This window comes from Poecilia formosa, unplaced genomic scaffold (genome assembly GCF_000485575.1).
Source record: "Poecilia formosa unplaced genomic scaffold, Poecilia_formosa-5.1.2 Scaffold114, whole genome shotgun sequence".
Lineage (NCBI taxonomy): Eukaryota > Metazoa > Chordata > Actinopteri > Cyprinodontiformes > Poeciliidae > Poecilia > Poecilia formosa.
This window is the reverse complement of record NW_006800053.1, coordinates 639,949-660,452: the sequence shown is the minus strand read 5'-3', so window position 1 is coordinate 660,452 and position 20,504 is coordinate 639,949. Positions and strand designations below refer to the sequence as shown.

At 40.9% G+C, this 20,504-nt stretch overlaps 1 protein-coding gene across 1 annotated transcript in view; it reads right to left on the bottom strand.

Annotated features, from left to right (window-relative positions):
* LOC107837107 (glutamate receptor ionotropic, NMDA 2B-like) overlaps positions 1–16,611 on the bottom strand; it is a gene marked incomplete at its 5' end in the record, with an annotated part of 41,045 nt that extends 24,434 nt beyond the window's left edge. Inside the window, 5 exons of the mRNA XM_016675441.1 lie at positions 1,601–1,726; positions 3,710–3,863; positions 8,858–9,029; positions 9,427–9,635; positions 16,465–16,611. Coding sequence (XP_016530927.1) covers positions 1,601–1,726; positions 3,710–3,863; positions 8,858–9,029; positions 9,427–9,635; positions 16,465–16,611 — 808 coding nt within the window. The remainder of the gene's footprint in view (positions 1–1,600; positions 1,727–3,709; positions 3,864–8,857; positions 9,030–9,426; positions 9,636–16,464) is intronic.
* Between the last annotated feature and the right edge of the window lie 3,893 nt (positions 16,612–20,504).

Genomic DNA, 20,504 nt, shown 5'->3' with positions numbered 1-20,504 from the left:
ACACACACACTCCCACACACACACACACACAGTTTGCGTTTGTGTTGTTGCAGAGAAGAGGAACATCGTCTCCGAAGCATCTGTACTATCGCTGGGAGAAAATGGCTAGTTGGAGCATTACTCATCTAAGCCTCTTTGTTTAATGGACCAACGTACCGACTGTCATTTTCTCTACATTCACTCCAAATTTCTGGGTTTTTTTTTTGTTTTTGTTTTTTTAACTATTTTCATCTCGAATTAAATGTTAGCATGTTTGTTTGTTTTTTTAGGAAACTTGCAAAAACTCAGAAAGGACTGGGAAACCAAACAGTCAATCTCTGCAGAGGCCTAAAATCTGAATTCCCTAAGTTCACACTTCTGATTCAGTTACAGCTGCAGGTCATTTGAGGTACGTCTCTGCCAGTCTTATACGTCTAGATAATACTTTATCCTCTTTTCTTCTTCATGCTCAGTCTGAGTGAACAGGGAACGTCAATTTTAACGTATTATCACAGATTTCTCAATTGGATTACGTCTAGACCAGAGGTCTGTACGCTCCACCATCCAAAGAGACTATTTTTACCTTCTCTCCTGCTAAATACATTTTGCCTGGAGCCACAAAGTCTATACAACCCTTTTGAATGAGGCAAGTTTATTAAGTTTTTAAAATACCAATTACTAGGGCTGAATAGCATTCTCAAAACTGATATGTGTTAATTCAGGAGAATATCATGAAAACGATGTGATGGAAGTAACAGTGTTAATGTCTTTCTAGTAATCAGGGGTGAAGGGGAATTTATCTAAAATAAATAGCAAGGAAGAGGAAAAGAGGGAAGTAGGTCAGTTACGCTAACTTGACATTGACAACTGTAACATGCAGATTTGCTGCAGAATTTGGCATGTTTTGTTTCAGTAAAAAAAATAAAAAACTGGCCTTCACACCAACTCTAACAGATCATCAGTGGAGCAGATGTTTCAATTAGCTAATCAACCACTGGTGTGGTAGTTATTAGCTATTAGCAGCGGTAGCGATCACTTCTTAATAATTGCAACATAAACATCAATGTTCTGTTCGTTGTGTGGGAAATGTTTGCGTTTTTTGGTGTTGGATCCTGATGCTTTAGTGGCGTTGTCAGTTGCTATGGTAGCAAGTCTGTGCGTAGCGTAGCAAACACAGAGAGCGAGAATGTGAGTGGTTGTTGTTCTGTTGCTGTACTGCACTACATGAATAACACCTACATCTCCAGGTTTAATTTAGTTGACAAACTTGTTCTACCGCGACAGTGCGGCTACGGATGGGAGGTAAAAGAATCGTCTTTTTGCCCTCCTGCACTGTGTGTGTGTGCAAAATGTCCGGATGTAAACAAAAACATGCAACGTGTCTGTAGAAATCATTTGGCCATGTGTAATTCCATTTAGTTTGCATTATTCAATGTTATTTGAAATATCTATATGCATATTTTTTTTCTCCTGTTAGGTTAATGCTCTTGGGGACCCCTGGTGGTGTGGAGGCCCTAAGCAGCCGCTTAACTTGCATATATGCCTTGGGCCGGCTATGGTTAAGTGTGTGCGTGCGTGTGCGTGTGTGTGTGTGTGTGTGTGGTGAGTTGGGAACTCTCACCTCTGCCATCAGCCAGACAGCGGTTGTAGCCCACAGGGCTGATGTACTCGAACACGAACACAGCCACCGCTGACACCAGCAGCAGCATCACGAACATCATCACCCACACATCTGCACTAAAGGGCTCTGAAAGGGTGCAGAGGACGAGGAAGACGAACGAGGAAGACGAGGGATTGATAAAAGAAGGAAGCACGGTTGGAAAGAGATGCAGCAGAAAGAATATTTCAGAAAGGAGTCGTAAGGAGGCGGGAGGTGGTGAAGAAAGGAGGAACATGAGGAGGGAGGAAGAGTTTCCCTTGAGCAAGGGCAGCAGAGAGAAAGAGAAAATGAAGCAAGAGAGACAGAGATATGCAAATGCAGGATGTCATATTGAAAAGAGGAAGGGAGCGTCAGAGAAATTGAGTAGGAGTGGGAAAACATAAGAGGGCAAAGAGAAAGAGAAAAAAATAAGCAGTTAGCTGAATTATCATGCAGCTCAGAACACCTTGTCAGGGAAAGTTTACTGAAACTTATTTTAATGCATTTCCACCTGCTAAATCACTTTTAATTCCTTCAATTCATGAAGGAGGAGAAGTAAACAAAAACACTTAGATCTAACTAAAACAGCTGCTAAACTCACTCAAGAGGACAACGTCTAATTAAAAGAGCCTTTTGTTCTGAATGAACCAAAGAGCGGTCCGAAGACTTTCACAGAAATAACGGAACCAAACGAGCCAGATGGGCCACTCAGAACCAAACATGGAGGAAACGCATTCAGCTTCTACCCACCACAAATCTGGAACAAACTTCCAGAAAACTGCAAAGCAGCTGAAACACTGAGTTCCTTTAAATCCGGGCTAAAGGTCCAGCTGTGTAGAGCGGCACTTGAACCGTAATAAATGAAAAATTGACCAGCATATTTGATGAGTATTGATGATTTTGAAGATGGCATTTGACAAAATTTAATTTTTGCTTCTGGTTTCTTAAACTGGTGACTGTATCATGTTTTTATGACTTTTTATTTTGACATTTTTTGATGTACAGGACTTTGAACTGCCTTGTTGCTGAAATGTACCATACAAATAAACTTCATTGATTGATTGACAGTGACCTAGTTCATGCCTGAGTTGTGGGTTTATTACAATGTAATATAACATATGAGGGAAAAATCAAATTGCAACATCAATGTGTGAAACATAATCATGGCAATCGCATCCTTGAACGTAATACTTGGTATGTTATATTTATATGCATTCATGTCAGTAATATATTTGGCCAGTTATATTGACTCTCACAGAGACATTATGATGATGCAAAAGAATAAAAGGAACGAGAAAAACTTTGGTAATTTGCAACACACATTGTCATTTTAGTATTTAATAACATAATGATTTTAACTTCTCCTATAATGGTGTAGCAAGAGCAGATAAGCGTCATGATTATCTTATCTTTAAAAGAGACTTTTCCAAATTTCCAACAATCAGAACACGGCTGAATTATGGCGAATTTGGTAAGTTCATAGACTGTAAAGAGGGTAATATGGATATAAACTATCAAACGTAAGTGTTAACTATTAGATAATGTAGAGAAGCAAAGATCTGCTGTGTATTCATCAGCTACCGCACCTCACTAAGTGACTGAATACATTTTTAATATTTACCGGAAGCCAGGTAGGATAGTCAAATGAATCTCATCTAACTTAAACAAAGCATCTAAAATTGCTGCCCAGCAAGTACAAAGTCCTGCCAGTTGCATTCTGGGATAAAGAAAGTTGCTTTTATATTTACTTTTGCACATCGGTAACAACCTTTCCATATCCTGCATCTATTTTGAGCATCGGTTGCACATCCTGGTTGTCGATGGCCAGTGCACTGCGTGTTTCTGATGTGTCCATCAACCGATCGAGCCTTTTCAAATGGTGTAATTACTTCCTCAGCATGTCATCGAGCTCTGCATACGCCTGGTAATGAACCACTTATTTGATTCAGGTGGGTTGAGCCAGGAAAACATGAAACAATCAGGACACCAGGCCTGGAGGGTCAACACCGGAGACCCCTGCTCTAGATTTACGCGATGACTGGAGGGGTTTTATTCGTCTTTTAAAGATGGCGGCTGATCATTGCTACTCACCTAGAAATGCGGAGGGTGAAACAGTGCCGTTACTGCGGGAGACCATGACGCTAATTCCGGTTTCGATGAAGGGAACAGAAAAATCTATGACCTCTGACCTCTCCTCGTTGATGGTTAGGGATCCGACGGCCATGTGGGCATTTTTTAGCACAACCTGGGAAAGAGAAAAAAAATGTCCATTGCTTAAGCAAACAGTGGAAATGAAACCACTACCAGAGCAGTATTAAGTCAAGAAAGTGCAGTAAATAAAAGAAAAATAAATTCTGCGGGGAATCTTAAGAGTCCCTGATGGGAAGTGACCTTAACGTGTTAGACTGGCCTAGTCAAAGTCTCAACTGGAATCTGATCAACAATCTGTTGAACAAAAATTTAGGGAAACCTTCTAACCTCAAAGAGTTGGAGCTTGTTGCCAGAGATAAACTGTCAAAACACCAATGGACTGCTGTAATACCAGTAAGATTTTTCAATTGATTATTGACAAATGGTGTAAGTAATTTTTCGTCATGCCATGAAAACACAAAATGTAATAAAAACTGATTTTTTTAGAGCTCTATTGCAATTAATCCTACTGTGTTTACAGAGTCTTTATAAACATGATTTGTGAAACCTTAATTATATTTGTAGAAACACAAAGTGGGGATTTTTCTTTTTTCAAACAGCTGTGCTAAAAGTCTCATGAATTCAGGGTTGTGTGTTGTGTTGTGTCGTGTGGTTAGCTGATTGTATAGTTTCACCACTACTAATTAATTATCCAAGAAAGGCAAACGCAAGGCTGGAGATGTTACTGTTTGAATGTTTGTGCACTCAAAAGCCAGTGGGTTGATGTCGCTCGTCAAAGATAGACGAGCCTGTTTACCTTTGCCTTTTTTTCCCCTTTGCGTGTCTCTTTGTACAATGACTTGTGCTAGGATGTTCTAGCATCATGGCTTTATGGTGGGACGAAGCTACAGTTACAGTCTTTGAAAGCAGATGGTCGGCATATTTGAGGCCCGAGCCCAGCAGGACTTCACAAACACAATCTCTTGCCATTAACACACATTGGACGGGTTCATCTGAACAGACTGGGGAACTTCAACCTACGGTAGTTCTTCCAGTGAACCAAACTGATACATTTTCATCACCATTGATGGGGAAATCAATGCCTGTCGTTTCTTTTATGTGTGACACTTTACATCCATTCTGAGGAGTTTGTTTCCACAATGCCGGCTTGATTTTTCAAAGTTTGTGTGAGTAGGACATCACCGACTTGTTTGCGTTGCCTCATAAATCATCAGAGAGGAGCTTCTCTTTGCTGTTTTATGATGAAACCATGTTGTAAATGTGGATGCAGATCGTTTTCTTTCCCCCCCCAACATGAACTTGCATTAGGCCAAAAGGTGATGAAATCACTGTGTTAGATGTCATAACCTGTTGAAATGAAGACTATAGTAAGAGAGTGTAACGGCATACTTCAGCAGGGGAAAAAAGTTATTAATACACGGAAAGTGAGGCCTAAAACTGGAGACGCTGGAGACAAAGATGCAGCATGGCGTGTAGCGACAGGAGGCAAAACTACTTTCCTCGCAGCGCTCCGGAGTGGACACTCGTGATGCTCACCAGGCCACAGAAAGAGGGAGAAAGACAGAAGGAGAGAGAAGAAAGTGGGTTACCACAGTGGGTCATGGCTGCTGGAAATAGCCGGTTCAGTGCCTCTCGCTACCTGCCTAACTCCCTTCAGTTCTCCTGCACAGGTGGTATATTTAGACCCAAATTTCATAGCCTTAAAGCATTTGGGTAAAGTGGGACGAGATTGTCTCCCTGAGTTAATAAGGTGTGTGTGTGAGACTGTGTGAGTCAAAGCTCTGCTGTGCGCTTCAACGCCGTGCATTTCCGTGTGAGTCATAAAGGGAAAAAGAGAAAGAGACGTGAGCGAAGCTTTGTTCGTCTACCTGTGAAGTGGACCTTTTCAGGCAGGGGAAAATGTGACAAGTCTGCCTTGCAGATTATCTGCCATTCCGCTGTTTGTGTGCGTTTGTAAGTTTTCAGTCATATTTATTCAGAGAGTATGCAAGTACGGATCTAAATGCGCATCGGAACCTGTGCGCGTGCGCCTGTATGTGCAAATATCTCCCTGGGGAGGCGAACGAGTGGATCCAGCAGTGTGCTCACTTCCCCTCTCACCATTCGCTCTCTCCATCTCCCTCCTACGACTTGTTCTCTCCGTGTTATGAAAGTGACCCATGTGGGTGTTATTGAGAATGATTGAGCGAGGATCTGCGTGCGTTTGTGTGTCTCAGTTTGTGTGCGCGTGTTGACCAGTGTCTTCTGCGACTCTCAGCGAGGCGAAATTCAAAGTGTATTGTCTCTAATATTATGGGTTTGGAGCACGAGTCGGTGCAGCTCATGAAAACAGATTCTGGCCACAACAAAGTCAGGAAAAGGTGTGGGGCCTCTCAAAGTATTTGATGATTTTCTCTTTTTTTTTTTTTATTTGTTTCTCATCTTTTGAAATCTGACGAGTGGTAAAAGCATCGAGAGATCTGCTCAGCATCTCTGTCAGTCTGTAATTCAGCCCATTGACAGTTTGACACATCCTCTTGTTTTGGGAGCGTTGGAAGAGAAGGTAGACAGAAATATGTTGTCAACAACACCATAAAGCATATTTATTAATAACAGATCTGAAAGTCTCTACCCAGAGATTCAGAGATTCTTAGAAAGCATGTCATGAAGGAATTTATTGTCGAATTTCCCTAAACTGTAAAGTATATAATAATAATATTCCACAAATGTTTCTTAGCAATATGAAGAAAAAAAACACAAACACTACATCATTTTTGTAGGCATTAACAAGAATGTGGGAATGCTCTGGCTGGATACGACTCCACTTTTCTTGGCAGTTTATATGAAAAGGTTTAAGATCTGGACCATTTCAGAATCACGATCTAAAGCAGCTTTATTCGTTCCAAAACCTGCTTTGTTTTTCAGCCATCAGACTCAAACTGTCTAAAGCCTTGGCTCAGTCCACCTTTATTTTAATCATAATCGCTATGTGGCTGCAGGTTCTGGGTTGTTTTGGTCCATTTTAGTTGCAAGGTGAGTATATAATTGCTTTACTTTTGTACACGGATGGTCCACATGTGTACTGAATTAAAAGAACATGGCATCTATGTGACGTGTCTGTAACTGAAAGGACTGAACCAAAAAAATTTGGTACAGCCTTTTCTGTGGTATATATTGTAACACGTATGTAGCTAGCTACATCTATAGCTACATAGCTAGTTAGATAGTTATCTACATACACAGCTACTCAGCTAGCTACAGAGCTAGCTGAGTAGCTATCTACAAACTATGTAGCTAGATAGCCATCTACATAGTTAGATATCTAGCTAGATAATTACATAGCTAGCTTACTAAGTAGATATCTAGCTAGCTAACCAGCTAGCTATATTGCTTTATATCTATCTAGACAGCTACATATCTAGCTAGATAAATAGATAACTACATAGCTAGCTTATTGAAATGGTAACTAGCTAGCTACACTAATAGGTAGATAAATAGATAACAGAGAGAGAGAAATTCCTCTTGAGTCTTCTTTAATCTTTTATAAATGTTTTTGTCTGTGTGCGTGTATGTGTCCGTGAGTTAGAGAGGTTCTTGAACGCAGCTCTTTGTCTTCCTAATGACTGCTCCTCTGTGGAACAGGACGCATTACCGTGCTTTTAGTCTGGCTGACAGGGTTTATTTCAGGTGACCACATTTACAGCTCGGTACCCACTAAAGACGCTGGCAGGATGACAATAATGGCTCTACGTGAGACATTAAATGGGTTGGTTTTAATGCAAATTGAATAGAAATAGTCCTAATCGGGTGGGGGTAGACGCATGATGTCCGTGACTTGTGAAGGTCTTTCGTGTAAATGTTCAGACATTGAGCCACTCAGCATGTTTCCAACGGATGACCTTTAGGGTACAATCGATTGGCTTACCGCTTCCCTCATTAACAAAACGCCAAGATCAGTCAACAGAAACACAGCTGGCACCTCCAGACTTACAGACAGTAACCTTGACATGGAACCAATAGTTTTTAGAAATGTTGTCAACACCAAAGTGATTGGTTTCGGCAGACTGAAAACAAGATGATGAAAAACACGACACAGGTAGTTTGGCAAGGGCCAAGGTTTTTGATCTAAAAACCCCAAAATCTGAATGGAACTATGAACGTAGCTATAACATTTTAAATAAGAAATAGACTCTGTTCAGGTAGTTAATGAAGTAGTTTATTTTCCTCTTTAATTCCTAAAGAGGAAGTGAAGTTAATCCAGTACTGTCAAGTAGTGGAGACTGAAACATTTTTAAAGACAGAAAGGTCACTTTAACACTTGCCAGCAGAATAAAAGTACAATTCTTCTATACGTTCTCCACCTGACAAGTGACATTTAAAGACCTTTTTTTAAATACTTGGCAGGAATAAACTTTGAATTGGACTGGAAAATGATTCACATACTGGGCATAGAGGTTTGGTATTAGGTCAATTACAGATCAAAATATATAGAGATTAATTTAGTCTTGACAGAAACCCAACCAAACATAGAGCAATTGCTTAAATATAAATTTAAAGGAGAGTTGCAGAAATGCATTAAATCAAGGGCACTAATGGAAAACAGCTAAAGTTTGGACTCAAATGACGACTACATTCCCCCCCCCACTTTGTATCATTTGTTGTTTTTGCAATTATTTACTGACTAAAATTGACTTCAGATCTCTGTGTACCGAAGGCTGTTTGGTAATGGAGCATTTTCCGTGCTGACCTCAAACATTTCATAGCTCTCCTCCTGTCTTCACTTGACACGGAGCCAAACACAGCACAGCAGCACAAACTCTGACCGCACAGGTTCTCACAACGCCATAAAACCTCAGTAACGTTATTAACAGTGTCACAAACTGTGAATTAGGTGCAATCTTCATTCACAAGTTTCGCACAACAAATGATAAATGACATGGCGGTACGGTTTTCAGGGATACGGCAGACTTGAATTTGTTGACCTGTGAAATCAGTTGGATCTGCGCTGTTTAAACACTGGAAGTGGAAAGCCAGAGCAACAACAAGCAGAGTAAACAGAAATAAGCGACGGTGAGGGGGGTCATAAAACTTATAGACTGTTCCCCTCACCTCTCCCACCATGCCGTTCCAGGTCCCGTTGATCTTTTTGCCATGCTTCCCGTTCGTGACCAGGTACAGGTCGTACGTAAACTTGACCGACTTGGCGATCTTCTTCAGGATGTCGATGCAGAAGCCCTTACAGCAACGCTTGATGTAGATCCCCGCCTCCTTGGTCTGATTGCTGCATAAACAGAGAGATAAACAGTGTTTAATCCCAAAACATTCATCTGTCTGAATTGGTGATTTCACTCATGAATGCTGTTTTGCGTTTCTGGCTTTGTCGTTCTCTCACTGTCGAAGTGTGAAATTATTCTACCTCCGGTGCTGTAAAGCAACCGGGAGAATCCTCTATAATTGACTCGGCTGCCAGTTTTTGTGTTTTTTGTTATTTGTTGTGGATGCCGCTTTTGCTACGGTCAGTTTCAGCTACTGTGACAGATGGGCTGAAGAAGAAGAAGGAAAAAAAAAACAAAAAAACGCAACAATCCGTAGCAACATGTGTGAAGATAAACACGTCACGCTTTGTTAATCTCGACTCTGTTAAACATGATTTGGTCCATGTTGGATCACAGACTCACAGCGTTTTGATCTGCTTTCTGCAGGGGACGGTATTCCTCATGCAGGTCCCACTCAGCGGGTCCACGTCTTCCACGATGACGAACGGGGCCTCTTCCAGCGTCACGATGGACAGATGGTCGTCCTCCCTGGTCGCCGCCCCTCCGTACAGCTCGTAGCGAGGCCACACGTGGTACTTCATGGACAAGGAGCCGTTCTCCCATTTACCCACCTGCAGAGACGTGCAAAAAACAAACTCAACAGTGTTTCACCTTCAAGACATCTGTTTTTCTCACATGGAGTGCCATCCACAGGCATTCATGCGCCTTAAAGGGGAAGTATTACGTATACTCCAGGCACATTGTGCTATTTTGTAGCACATTTAACTGACTACGATACTTTCAGTTATTATAAAATTACTACATACATCAAACATAGCTTAAAAAAATTTTTTGACTTTGCAATTTAGCACTTTGAAACTGTCTCTTTAAGAAGCTCCTGCTTTATCTGAAACTCCGCCTTCAGGAAGTCCTATCAGCAACTTTCCTCTATTAACCCTTTAACAAAGTGTTTACCACCGTTTCACTGAGAAGTAGCTCATATGATGACCTCAGTAGACTCTGAGAAAAGGCAGTGTTTGGTTACATCGTTCTTTTTCTGTGCCCAGAATGGTTGCCACGGGAGATTAAAGGATTTCTCAAACATGCATGAACAATTTGTCACTTTTTAGGTGATATTTGAGTGGCTAATAAGAGTACTGGAGTGTGCTTAATGCTGTTAAAGTAAAAGAAATGAAAACAAATACAAGAAAAGGCTTTTAAAAGATTTAATTTTGTCAAAAACCCATGCATTGTTTTCAGTTACGCTCTGCTTTATGTTGTTCCTGTAACGATTGTGGCTCTGCTCAGATGAAATGAAACATTTATTCTTTTATTATTGTTGTTTTATTTTTTTCTTTAGTGTTTTTTTCCCCCCACCGGCTCCGCTGTGGACGATTGTCCTTATAAGCATTCAACGCCTCACCTGGCAGGAATCAAAGTTAAAAATGAAATCAGATCGCATTTCACACTACAGTAGCTTCAGTCCATAAAAAAATAACGGCTGCTCTGGAGCTACAAACAGTTCTGAGGCATATCATCAAAGAGGAATATGGAGTATGTATGCCTTACAGCAAAAACATCTTCACCCAGTTGGGATTTTAAAGCCTCATGTTGAGCGTCCTGCATTTTATTGCAGGTGGGCCATCTGCCCGTGTAATACACAGGTTATATTGGGTGAAAAGAATCTAAAGAATGATACTTCATCCTTACTGAAAGTTGGCAAAAAGAGACGAGAAAACACAACTTTTTTTGGTTTCTTAACCCGGCAGCTTAGACAAACAATGTGGTGCATCTGGTTGCCTTGCGGTGTCGGGTCAGATTCTCCTGTTGAATAATTGAAACGATTGACCAAATGGAACAATGGACCGTATCTGATTCAAGCGGGCAAAGTGAAGAGGCCAAATCAATGAAAAGGAGACAAAGATGGCGGGTTAAGCCGGGGAAATAATAACCGGATCATCACAACGGTGAGAAACGGAACAAAAGGAAGGAAGAAAACGAAGATATTGAAAAGTAAAAAAAATATATATATAAGTAACTCAAAGACAATGAAGTAAATGTGTCCACAGAACCCAAAGGCATTCAAGTTGCAAATGCAATTCTGAAAATTATTGTGCGGAAGCGCGGGTGCATGTCAAAAATTAGAATATCATCAAAAAGTTAATTCTGTTCAGTCATTCGATTAAAGAAGTGAAACTCGTATTTTGCAAAGATTCATTACACACCCATTAACTTACACAATAACCCACAAAGGAAAGATTTTAATGCAAAAATGCCTGCATTAAAATCTGAGTGCAACATGTCTAGTATAAGTTGCTTTAACAGTGACCTTCAGGTAATCAGCACTATTGGGTTTGGTGTCTCTCATCTCGGTCCTGACAGGACTTGATGGATTCTGTGTGGGGTTCGGGTCCGACCATTTTGTTAACCCATCAGTCACGGTGATGGCGTGGCCATTAAAGCAGGCGTTGGTGTCTTTGTGGGTATGGGCAGATGCCAAGTCCTGCTGGAAAATTTATTCAGCATCACCATTAAGCTTGTCAGCAGAGAGAAACACGAGTCCTTTGGATTATGGACCAAATGAATCGCAGCAAAGCAACACCAGCAGATGACAAGGCTGCTGATATCGTCACTGGGCGAGTTTACATTGATCATAAAATTATGCAAATTGAAAGTACAAAAAGAAATTTGCTTAACGGAAACGAGCCAACTTGGAAAAAACCCTCAAGTTTTACGCTAAAACGTTGTTGCGCTAGATTGTGGTGATTTTTCAGTTATTTCAAAAAAGATTTTGTAAAAATTTTGTAAAACTGCAATAAAAAAAAACGTTTTTCGCATCACATGAGTCACATGGTCAACAATAGGATGTTACTGCTGGTGAAAACTACAAAGAAGATGACAGGAAGTAGTAGAAGGATGATCATTTGTTTCTGTTTTTTCGGACAAAGTTGTAGCTGAGCACTCACAGCACTGCACAATTCATAAAAAGTTCATAAAACTCTTCTGTAAAATCATTGACTACAATTTCCCCAAATCGCTGCAATGGTCGAATAAGACACCGACGTCCCCTCTGATTGGCTGATGGATGATAAGCGACTGAGTTATGAATAAATGTCATGTAACTGTTTACATCTGTCGCTGCCATGATTTTTAATGACTCATCATGTGAAGAAGCTTATTTGGGATTTTAGTTTCATTTCTTATTTAATGGAAACACCACAAGTGTGTTATTTCAACAAAAATGCAGACAAGGATTTCAAAGGAAACAGGTATGCGCCGTGAAAACTTCACACTGGACGTCAAGCAACTTTTTCCAACGCACTTTTTACTTCCTCTCGACTCAATACCTACATTGTCATCTGAAAACTATAACAAACCAACTTTTAAATGACAAATTCATCGAGCTGCTCCTGTCATTGAGTGATTGCGCTCGCATCCAAACGTGTTGCGTAAATGCGTTGTTTAAATATGGAGAGGAGAAGAGAGGAGCAGGAGAGGGAGGGGCGGGACTGGGACTGGTGGTAGAGAATGAGTCCAAGGTTAACCAGAAGGACGAGGCTGATACAGAGGGTCAGGCAGAATTTAGATCACAACAACAACCACAAAAAAACAGGAAGATTTAAAGAAAACAAGCTATAAAAACAGATATTTCTGCTGAATAAAAAGTGGAATCTGATGTAAACGAGGGCGGTAAGAGAGTTAACATGGAACTCATTCAAATGCAAAATGCTGGATCTTGAGTAGAAGAGTGTCCAGCTGTACGTCTGGAGGGCCCTCCAGCCTCTGGAGCTCTACTCCACCGAACAAGCATCACCAATTAGTCAATTTCCCCCCGATGCCACTCTGGGAAAAAAAAAAAAATCCTACCTGGACGTGCCAGTCTCCTTTCATCAAGGGGAACAGAGGGGGATTGAAGTAGAAACGGATCAGACAATTCGCCACAGCTTAATTGTAAGAGCTGGGAACTGTGGTCAAGTGTGTAAAGTCCAGTTTGCACACTCATTAAATATGGAAATGTGTTCAAACACATCGCTCTCCTGGGGGGGAGGATACAACACAAATCTGGCAACACGGCCTGGAAAGGATGAGGCCGAGGCTGTGTATCCCCGGAGCACAACGCAGCTCCTTTTTTTTTTCTGTCTGGAGCGAAATGGTGTGAGAAACGAGAGGAGAAAGACGGGAGGGACGGGAGGGACGGGAAGCGGACGTTACCGCACCACTTTGAAGAGGCGGCAGAGGGAAGAATGAGCCGGAGGTCAACGGAGACGGGAGAGGGGGGTCGGGGGGGTGAGAGCCGAGAAAATTTGGAAATCAAGTTGGGAATTAAACATGAGCGATAAAGTGGGGAGGTTGAGGTGGAGGAGAAAGAAGAGGAAGACCAGAGGGGAACGACTCACCTTGTTCTCTGATCAGAGGACAGAATATAGATTAGAGAGGCAGAAGACGGAGAGATGTACGGAGAATAGAAAGCAGTGGGGGAGAGAGGGAGAGAGAGAGGTGAGGGAGTCAGACGGCGCAGGATCATCTCGAACACAGATGCGTGCTGACTCGGCAGGTGGCGGCCAGCGACAGGCTCATTTTGGGTGGCTGAATTATCGATGCCATATGCACACCGCTGGCTTCTCCGCTCTGCCAAACTCCATCGCTTTTTATTCTGTTTATTATCATATCATAAAACAGATTTTTAAAGCCGGGTTTTGTTCAAAACAAGATGAATTAGCGCGCAAAGTTTACCTGAAGTTTTTTTTCTTCCCCTTACTGCTAATAGCATCCCACTTCTTCAGTTCAAAGGCCTCCATGCTTATGAACAATAGGTGCTCTGTTTAGTCCGCTTCCCCCTAATATCTATAGCTGCTGCTGTGCTAAAGTGGGGTAGGGGGGGTATCTATAATAGCTGGAGAGGCGGGCGGTGCACTCCGGACGGACTGCCAGTCAATCACAGGGTCGACTTGAAAAGACAGGCAATTATCGGCAGGCACATCCACACCTACGGGAATTCTGAAGTCAGCAATTAAGCCTAACCTGCGAGTCTTTGTGCTGTGGGAGGAAAATGGAGTCTGCAGAGATAACCCACGCACACTCGGGGAAATTATGCACGCTTCACACAGAAGTACCACACAGCGAGCCTGCAGGTTCTAACCCCGAGGATGCAGAACATATGTTGTGGAGCTGAGGCTCAGAGTCTCCATGAATGGACTGAAGTTCAGCAGACAGGAATGTTGTTGTTTTTCATGCTCATAAAAAGGTTTCGAGTTGACATTCCAGACTTTTTCCAAGTGTTTGTGAAGCGCATCCAAAAGATCAGGTGCTGTCCAAAGAAACGGAGCTTCGCTGTAACATCTAATCTGATTGGATATGCAGATGTACAACTACTATATCTGTGTAGTTTATGTCAAAGTTTACAGTTTCACATTTAACTTTTTCATGTCATGTTAGACCCATTTAGTTTTTTTTCTATATTTTTTTTTATAGATTTGATAAAGCAACACAAGGTAGTTCACAATCATAAAGTGTAAAGATAAATGATGCAACACTATCAGATTTTACAAAGAAAAATCTAAAGAGCATGTTGGAGTTTTATTTTCAGATCTATCTTTCATAATGCAGTCCTACCCATCATGACTCATCAATTTTCAAGTATTGATACTGATTTTGAACCAGATTCTGGTCAATTCTTTTTTATTTTATGTTTTTCAAAAATAAATTTCAGAGATGTATGTTGTGGATTTGTAATCCACCATCTTTTCCACCAGGAGACACTCGGTGCAACCAATCGCCTTCAGAAGTCATTTAGTTCACTGCAGAAACATGAGCTGTGTGATGAGTGAGAGGAATGAACCAACCGTAGAGAGAAAACATTAAAACGTTTACCAGAGGGCAATGCCATGGTAACACACGGTGGTTGTGGCGTCATGCTGTGGGTAAGCTTTTCTTCAGCACTGGTTAGAGTCATAAATAGTTCAAATAGAGGCATATTTGTGTGTTAGGATGGCCCAGTCAAAGTCCAAACCTAAATCCACTTAAGGATCTGCATTGAAACTTAAAGTTAAAGTTCAAACTTATCAGTATTATAATACAGGAAAATGTACGGGGAGCCAGAAGGGTCAAAAATAAATTCAGCGCTAATTCATTAATTAAATGCACCATGAAATAAATGTTTATATAATTTATTTAATAGACAATTGGTTGCAATGACTGCGACAGACTGGCGACCCGTCGAGGGTATTCCCCACTTCTCACCTGAAACGATTGGATAAAGTCGAATTTGGCTCAAAGAATCAAAGACTAGTGGAGTTCACCAGATCAGTGGTAGAACCGCCCGTAACCCCGCCTCTCAGTTCTGACGTCCAAGTTTTACTGATTAACTTATTTTATAGTGACCCTATGAACAGAAACCATTAAATAATTAAATACATATATGCATTTCCTTATCTGCATTGGCTAGTAAGCTTGGATTTTCACAATTCAATCACATATTAAATTTAAATATTTATTTATTTCATGGTACGTTTAATAATGATAACACATCAAACTAGTATAGAGCTTTTTAGGGCACTCAAAGACAATCAACGGTTTCATGATTTATATGTTTAATTTTGTCCCTTTTGGCCCTCCATAGAATGTTGCTGCTGTAATTGTAGCAACAGCCGACTCTTCAATGTATGAATTAGCACACATTTAACATTTTGTTTTTGTTTTTTTTTAATGTCACAACATCTGGCATTTTCTTAGCACTTCATAACTGAGCTGGTGTATCACATAAAATACCAATTATAATTTTAACAATAGTATTGACATGACACTGGATATTAGGTAATTGTTTTTCCAAAGTGATTTGAATCATTTCCAGAACTCCTTTCTAAGGGCAAATGTCAGAAAAAAAATTAATAAAAATAAAGTCACCTAAAAGTGACGTGAACAACTGGACTTCACAGGCTGTAGCATACAAAAAGTATTCATGTATTGTTTACATCCCATCTGCATGTCGTTTTTAGTCAACCTGATTCTGCTTCTTCAAAATAAAGTGACACTATTTTATAGTAAAACACAGGTACAGTTGAACTAAACATACCAACCCCATAAACAGCAGCATTAAACTGTTGAATATTTACTTCTAGATCAGCAGTCTCTGCACATCCGAAGTCAGAGGCTTCTGCTGAATTGAATGGTCCAAAGGCACCTTCACCGAGTTGATGATATCTAATCAGAGCAGCGATTTGGAAGCCTAACGCCGTTTAAATGCTTAAACAGTAAAAATCCCACAATAGGTCCGTAGAGAGACGGATACCTAGACCTCCCCCTCAATCCGCCCGATGGGTAAGCCAACAATTAGCTTCAAGTGTAGCTTAAAATAAAAAAAAAGAAGAAGAAGCATGGAGCAGGTACAGCTTTTCCTCCAGACATTTGAGAACTGAGCTGCAAACAGACAACCAGACGTTGCCACATCTCTCTCCATCTTACCCGGTCCCACTGTCTCTCTTTGTTGAGCAGAATAATGACAAGCTTGGGGTGCATCTGGTACCCATCCTCGCTGAACGACAGATTGCGCCCCTCAAATGTCACATTCATCAGGTACCTGCAGAGAGAAACAAGGAGGAGAGGGACAGAGCATCACTTGCTGAAAAACATTGTTGTCGGCGCCAATTTACATATGTCCTAGATACTTACACATCTATTGCTTTGCAATAGATGTGTAAGTATATCGTGTTGAATGGTGTGGTTGCTTTTAAAAAGCCAGAGTCTTTTTTTTTTTTGACATCTTATACATCTTTGCTCAAAACCGGAATACTTAGACAATGTCAAACAATATTCTTCTCATTTTTATTTCTCTTTCAATTCCAAAATTCTACAGAATAAACGTGTGTATTTCATGTTCACTGCTCTCTCAGTTAAGCAACATTTCCAATCTGACAGTCAATGACTTCACACAACTGAAACGACTCTTAAAAGTTACCAATCGTCTCCTCAAGGTTACAAAACCCTGGACTCTTTACCACCCTCGTCTCATTTACAAAATCACACACTAATTTATAAAAATAAAAAAACACACACACACACACAAAAAAACAACTTGTTTTTTGATCAAAAGTTTGGGTGCTAAGATGAGGTTGCTTTTCGGCCTCATCAAAAATAGATTTATTTCACAAAACTGCAACGGAAACACTTTTTTTGCATCATGAGTCACATGACCAACAACTGGACATTACTACCACTGAAAACCAGTAGTAGCAGGAAGTAGGCAACAGGAAGTGGTTGGAGGACTATGGAGCGGCTTGGTTTTTAATCACTTATCGCGTGAAAAAAACACATTCATGTGTAATTTTAATCTGCGTTTCTTATTTAATGGAAATACGGCAATTGCAAAACTGATTTTTCAACATTAGCAATGGAAACTCAGCTACTGTCCTCTTTTGCTCTGCCGTGAAAAAGTGCTGCTTGACAGACTTGGCCACCAGGTCAGGACTGCACATGTGCAGAAACAATAATCAGTCACAACCAACCATTTCTGAGTCACTATATTTAGCAACTCAGAAATAAAAAAAAAAAACAAAATTGGAATCATTGCACCCCCTTTTCTCATACCATAGAGTCAGGCTAATTTACTGCATACAATAATCTAAATACTTGAATAGGTTATGCCAAAGAGGAATTATTCTAGAAATATTATTTTCAAGATGATAATGATCCTCAAACACAACATTAAGCATATTGATTCCAGACCCGTTGGAGTAAAATTATTGAGTAGCCAGGCCAACACAAACCCAATGATGATAATGAAAACAGAGGAACGACCAGTTTGATACAGAAAAACAGGAAACTAGAACTGACCAAACTAGGACACATAAATACTGCCCAGGGACTCATTCGTGTTGTTGTGTGACTTTTTAGACAGTTTAAAGATGTCTCACTTGATTTTCATTTTACTATTGCCCTTACAGTGCGACTCCTAGGAATTCCTACAGGTAGAAAAAGAGCGCAGTGCAATGAACACCATTATTTTATGGACGCTGCATTCTATACTCGTCGTTTAAAGCAACGGAGCGGCAATTTCATCACGGCAAACATTTACCGACAGGCCCAGTGGACATCGGCGCGCCCGTGGAGACAAAGCAGCTCGCATTTTGGCGTGTGCACATCTGGGTTTGTAAGGGAAAATAAGAAAACCTTATTGCTTCTGCCAAACCAGATCATTTGATCCGTCTGCGAGTGAACGCTGCGCCTTGCGGTGGTTACAGTTGCCGTGAGTGTAGGAGAATTTTCACGTCAGGTGAAATCATCTCTTTCACACACACACGCAAAACATCTTAACCCTTTCAATCTCTCACTCTGCCATCTCCTCCTCACTTTCCCTGTGACTGTTTCCATGGTAACCTTGCATCAAAACCATGCACAAGATACATATGATGATATGGAAAAAAAAGAGAGTAAAATGAGTGGACATGACTGTAAAGTGATTATTTGTAATGCTAATCGGTCCGTCTGTAGCTCGGTGTCTCGTACAATGTGTCTCTGTAATTCGACTTCCTGTATTAAATATTGATATTTTCCAATGGGCTCTTATGATCCGAATCTTCCCGTCTCATGCAGCCCCATGTGTCCGGCTAAGAGCCCCGTCCTGTAGAGTCCTGGCACCGGTACAAAGTGCACAGAATCTGCTGCATAAATCATAAGCCATTTACAAAATGACTCGACGCCACGGCAGCTTTAATCTTTACAGGGGGAAAAAAAGAGAGAGAAAAAGAAACAAGTGATACACGGTGATTCAGGTCTTACATTTAAGCTTGTGTGTGTGTGTGTGTGTGTGTGTACATTTCAGATAGCAGCGAAACACAAGCATAAGTGTGTTTCCATGGCACCCACAACCACGGTGATTTCTGAGCCAATATGCGGCCGTTGCTGTGGCAACGGTAATCTCACAGAGGGTGGGAATGAGACTAAGTGAGAGGTGGGATTCGGAGGGAAAGAAAGAGGAAGTGGATGGGCGCTTACTACTGGAACGCACTAGAGGTGGGACATATGGGCTCAAAGTTTTACTATCATACTCTGTTGTTCCATTGTGAAACCATAAAAGTGACAATAAGAACAAATTATTAGGTCTTTTTTTAGGTAAATGTGTGGTTGTGACAGCATCACAGCCCCACAAACACAAATATTTCTCTTGAAAAACATTCCCCTTTGCTTCTTTAGGACACCAGTCGCATAAAGAAGTGTGATTTGTGTCGCTAAGCTGCCCAGTGACTGCATTTAATCAGATTTTCAACTTTATTGACTTTTATCGATACTCTCATTGAACAAACAGTGGAGAAAATCCTGAAAATGCGGACACATTCAGGGGATTTTCATTTATCATGGCAACAACATTATTATGATAAATTTACTATAATAAATAATAAACGCATCTTATGGTCCAGGCCCGTCATGATAACAAAAATTTTTCTGGACGATAAATCGACCCAGAAATTAAACAATAACAAAGTTGTTTTCAGACCATTTTCAAGTAATGGGAAGTTGATGGCATAACAACACATCAAGATCAATAAACTTTAAATTCTAATGAGCAGTTATCACTGGAACTGGAAGACATTTAAATATCAAAAATAAAAAAAAATAAAAAAAAAAAACAACAAAGAAAATGAATTCAAAACAAGGAGCTAGTTGAGACCAAATGACTGAAGACTTTCATCATCCAGTTTTTGGTAGAAAGAGAGACAGAAAACAGTAAATCATGCAAACCATTGAGTTTGTTTTAATTTATCAAGTGATTAATTGATCTGTTTACAGCAACAGGCCTGTGTGGCCACAGACTTCACAGTGAAGCACGGCCTGAACGGAGGGAGGGATTGAAGCAAAGCCGGACCTCGACAGTCTGTCAACTTCACCACAAGAAACGCAGAAAGAAAAGTCCAGTGAAAGCGTTCCTACCGCCTCCTTTAGTCTGAGCTACGAGCTCGCTGCTCATCCTGAGTTCACGCTGTGCGTAAATAAGACAGTAAGAGGAAGCCACACGTCCTCCCACCAATGAGTGTTTTCAAACCCGGCTGAGCCCGTCGGCTCTCCCTGCGGGCCAGCAGAGAGCGCGTCCCGGCTGGGCCGTCCCCACCTGGCTCGCCCAAAGCCCGCGACAATTCATCCCAATAAATTCTTGAGCAAAACTCGCAAAACAACTGACAAAAACTCATCGGACAACGCAAGCGACGCAAACTTTTCCCGTCCTCGCTGCATGGGCCTGACACAGATAGGTTTCAGCACATGTTCTGCCGTGAATAATGGAGGAGTCGCGTGAAATATTGATAAGTCAGTTTTAATAAATTAACCGCGGCATCAATTAGTCATGAATTACACTCCTTAGCAATTATTGTAGTATCGGATTTGCAAAGAGGGGGAAAAAAATAAATAAAAAAATCAGACGTGAGGGATGATAAAATGACCCATATGGTGTTGTGGCATATTGTGGCTGTGCAGTGTACACACGCACACACACACACGCACACACACACACA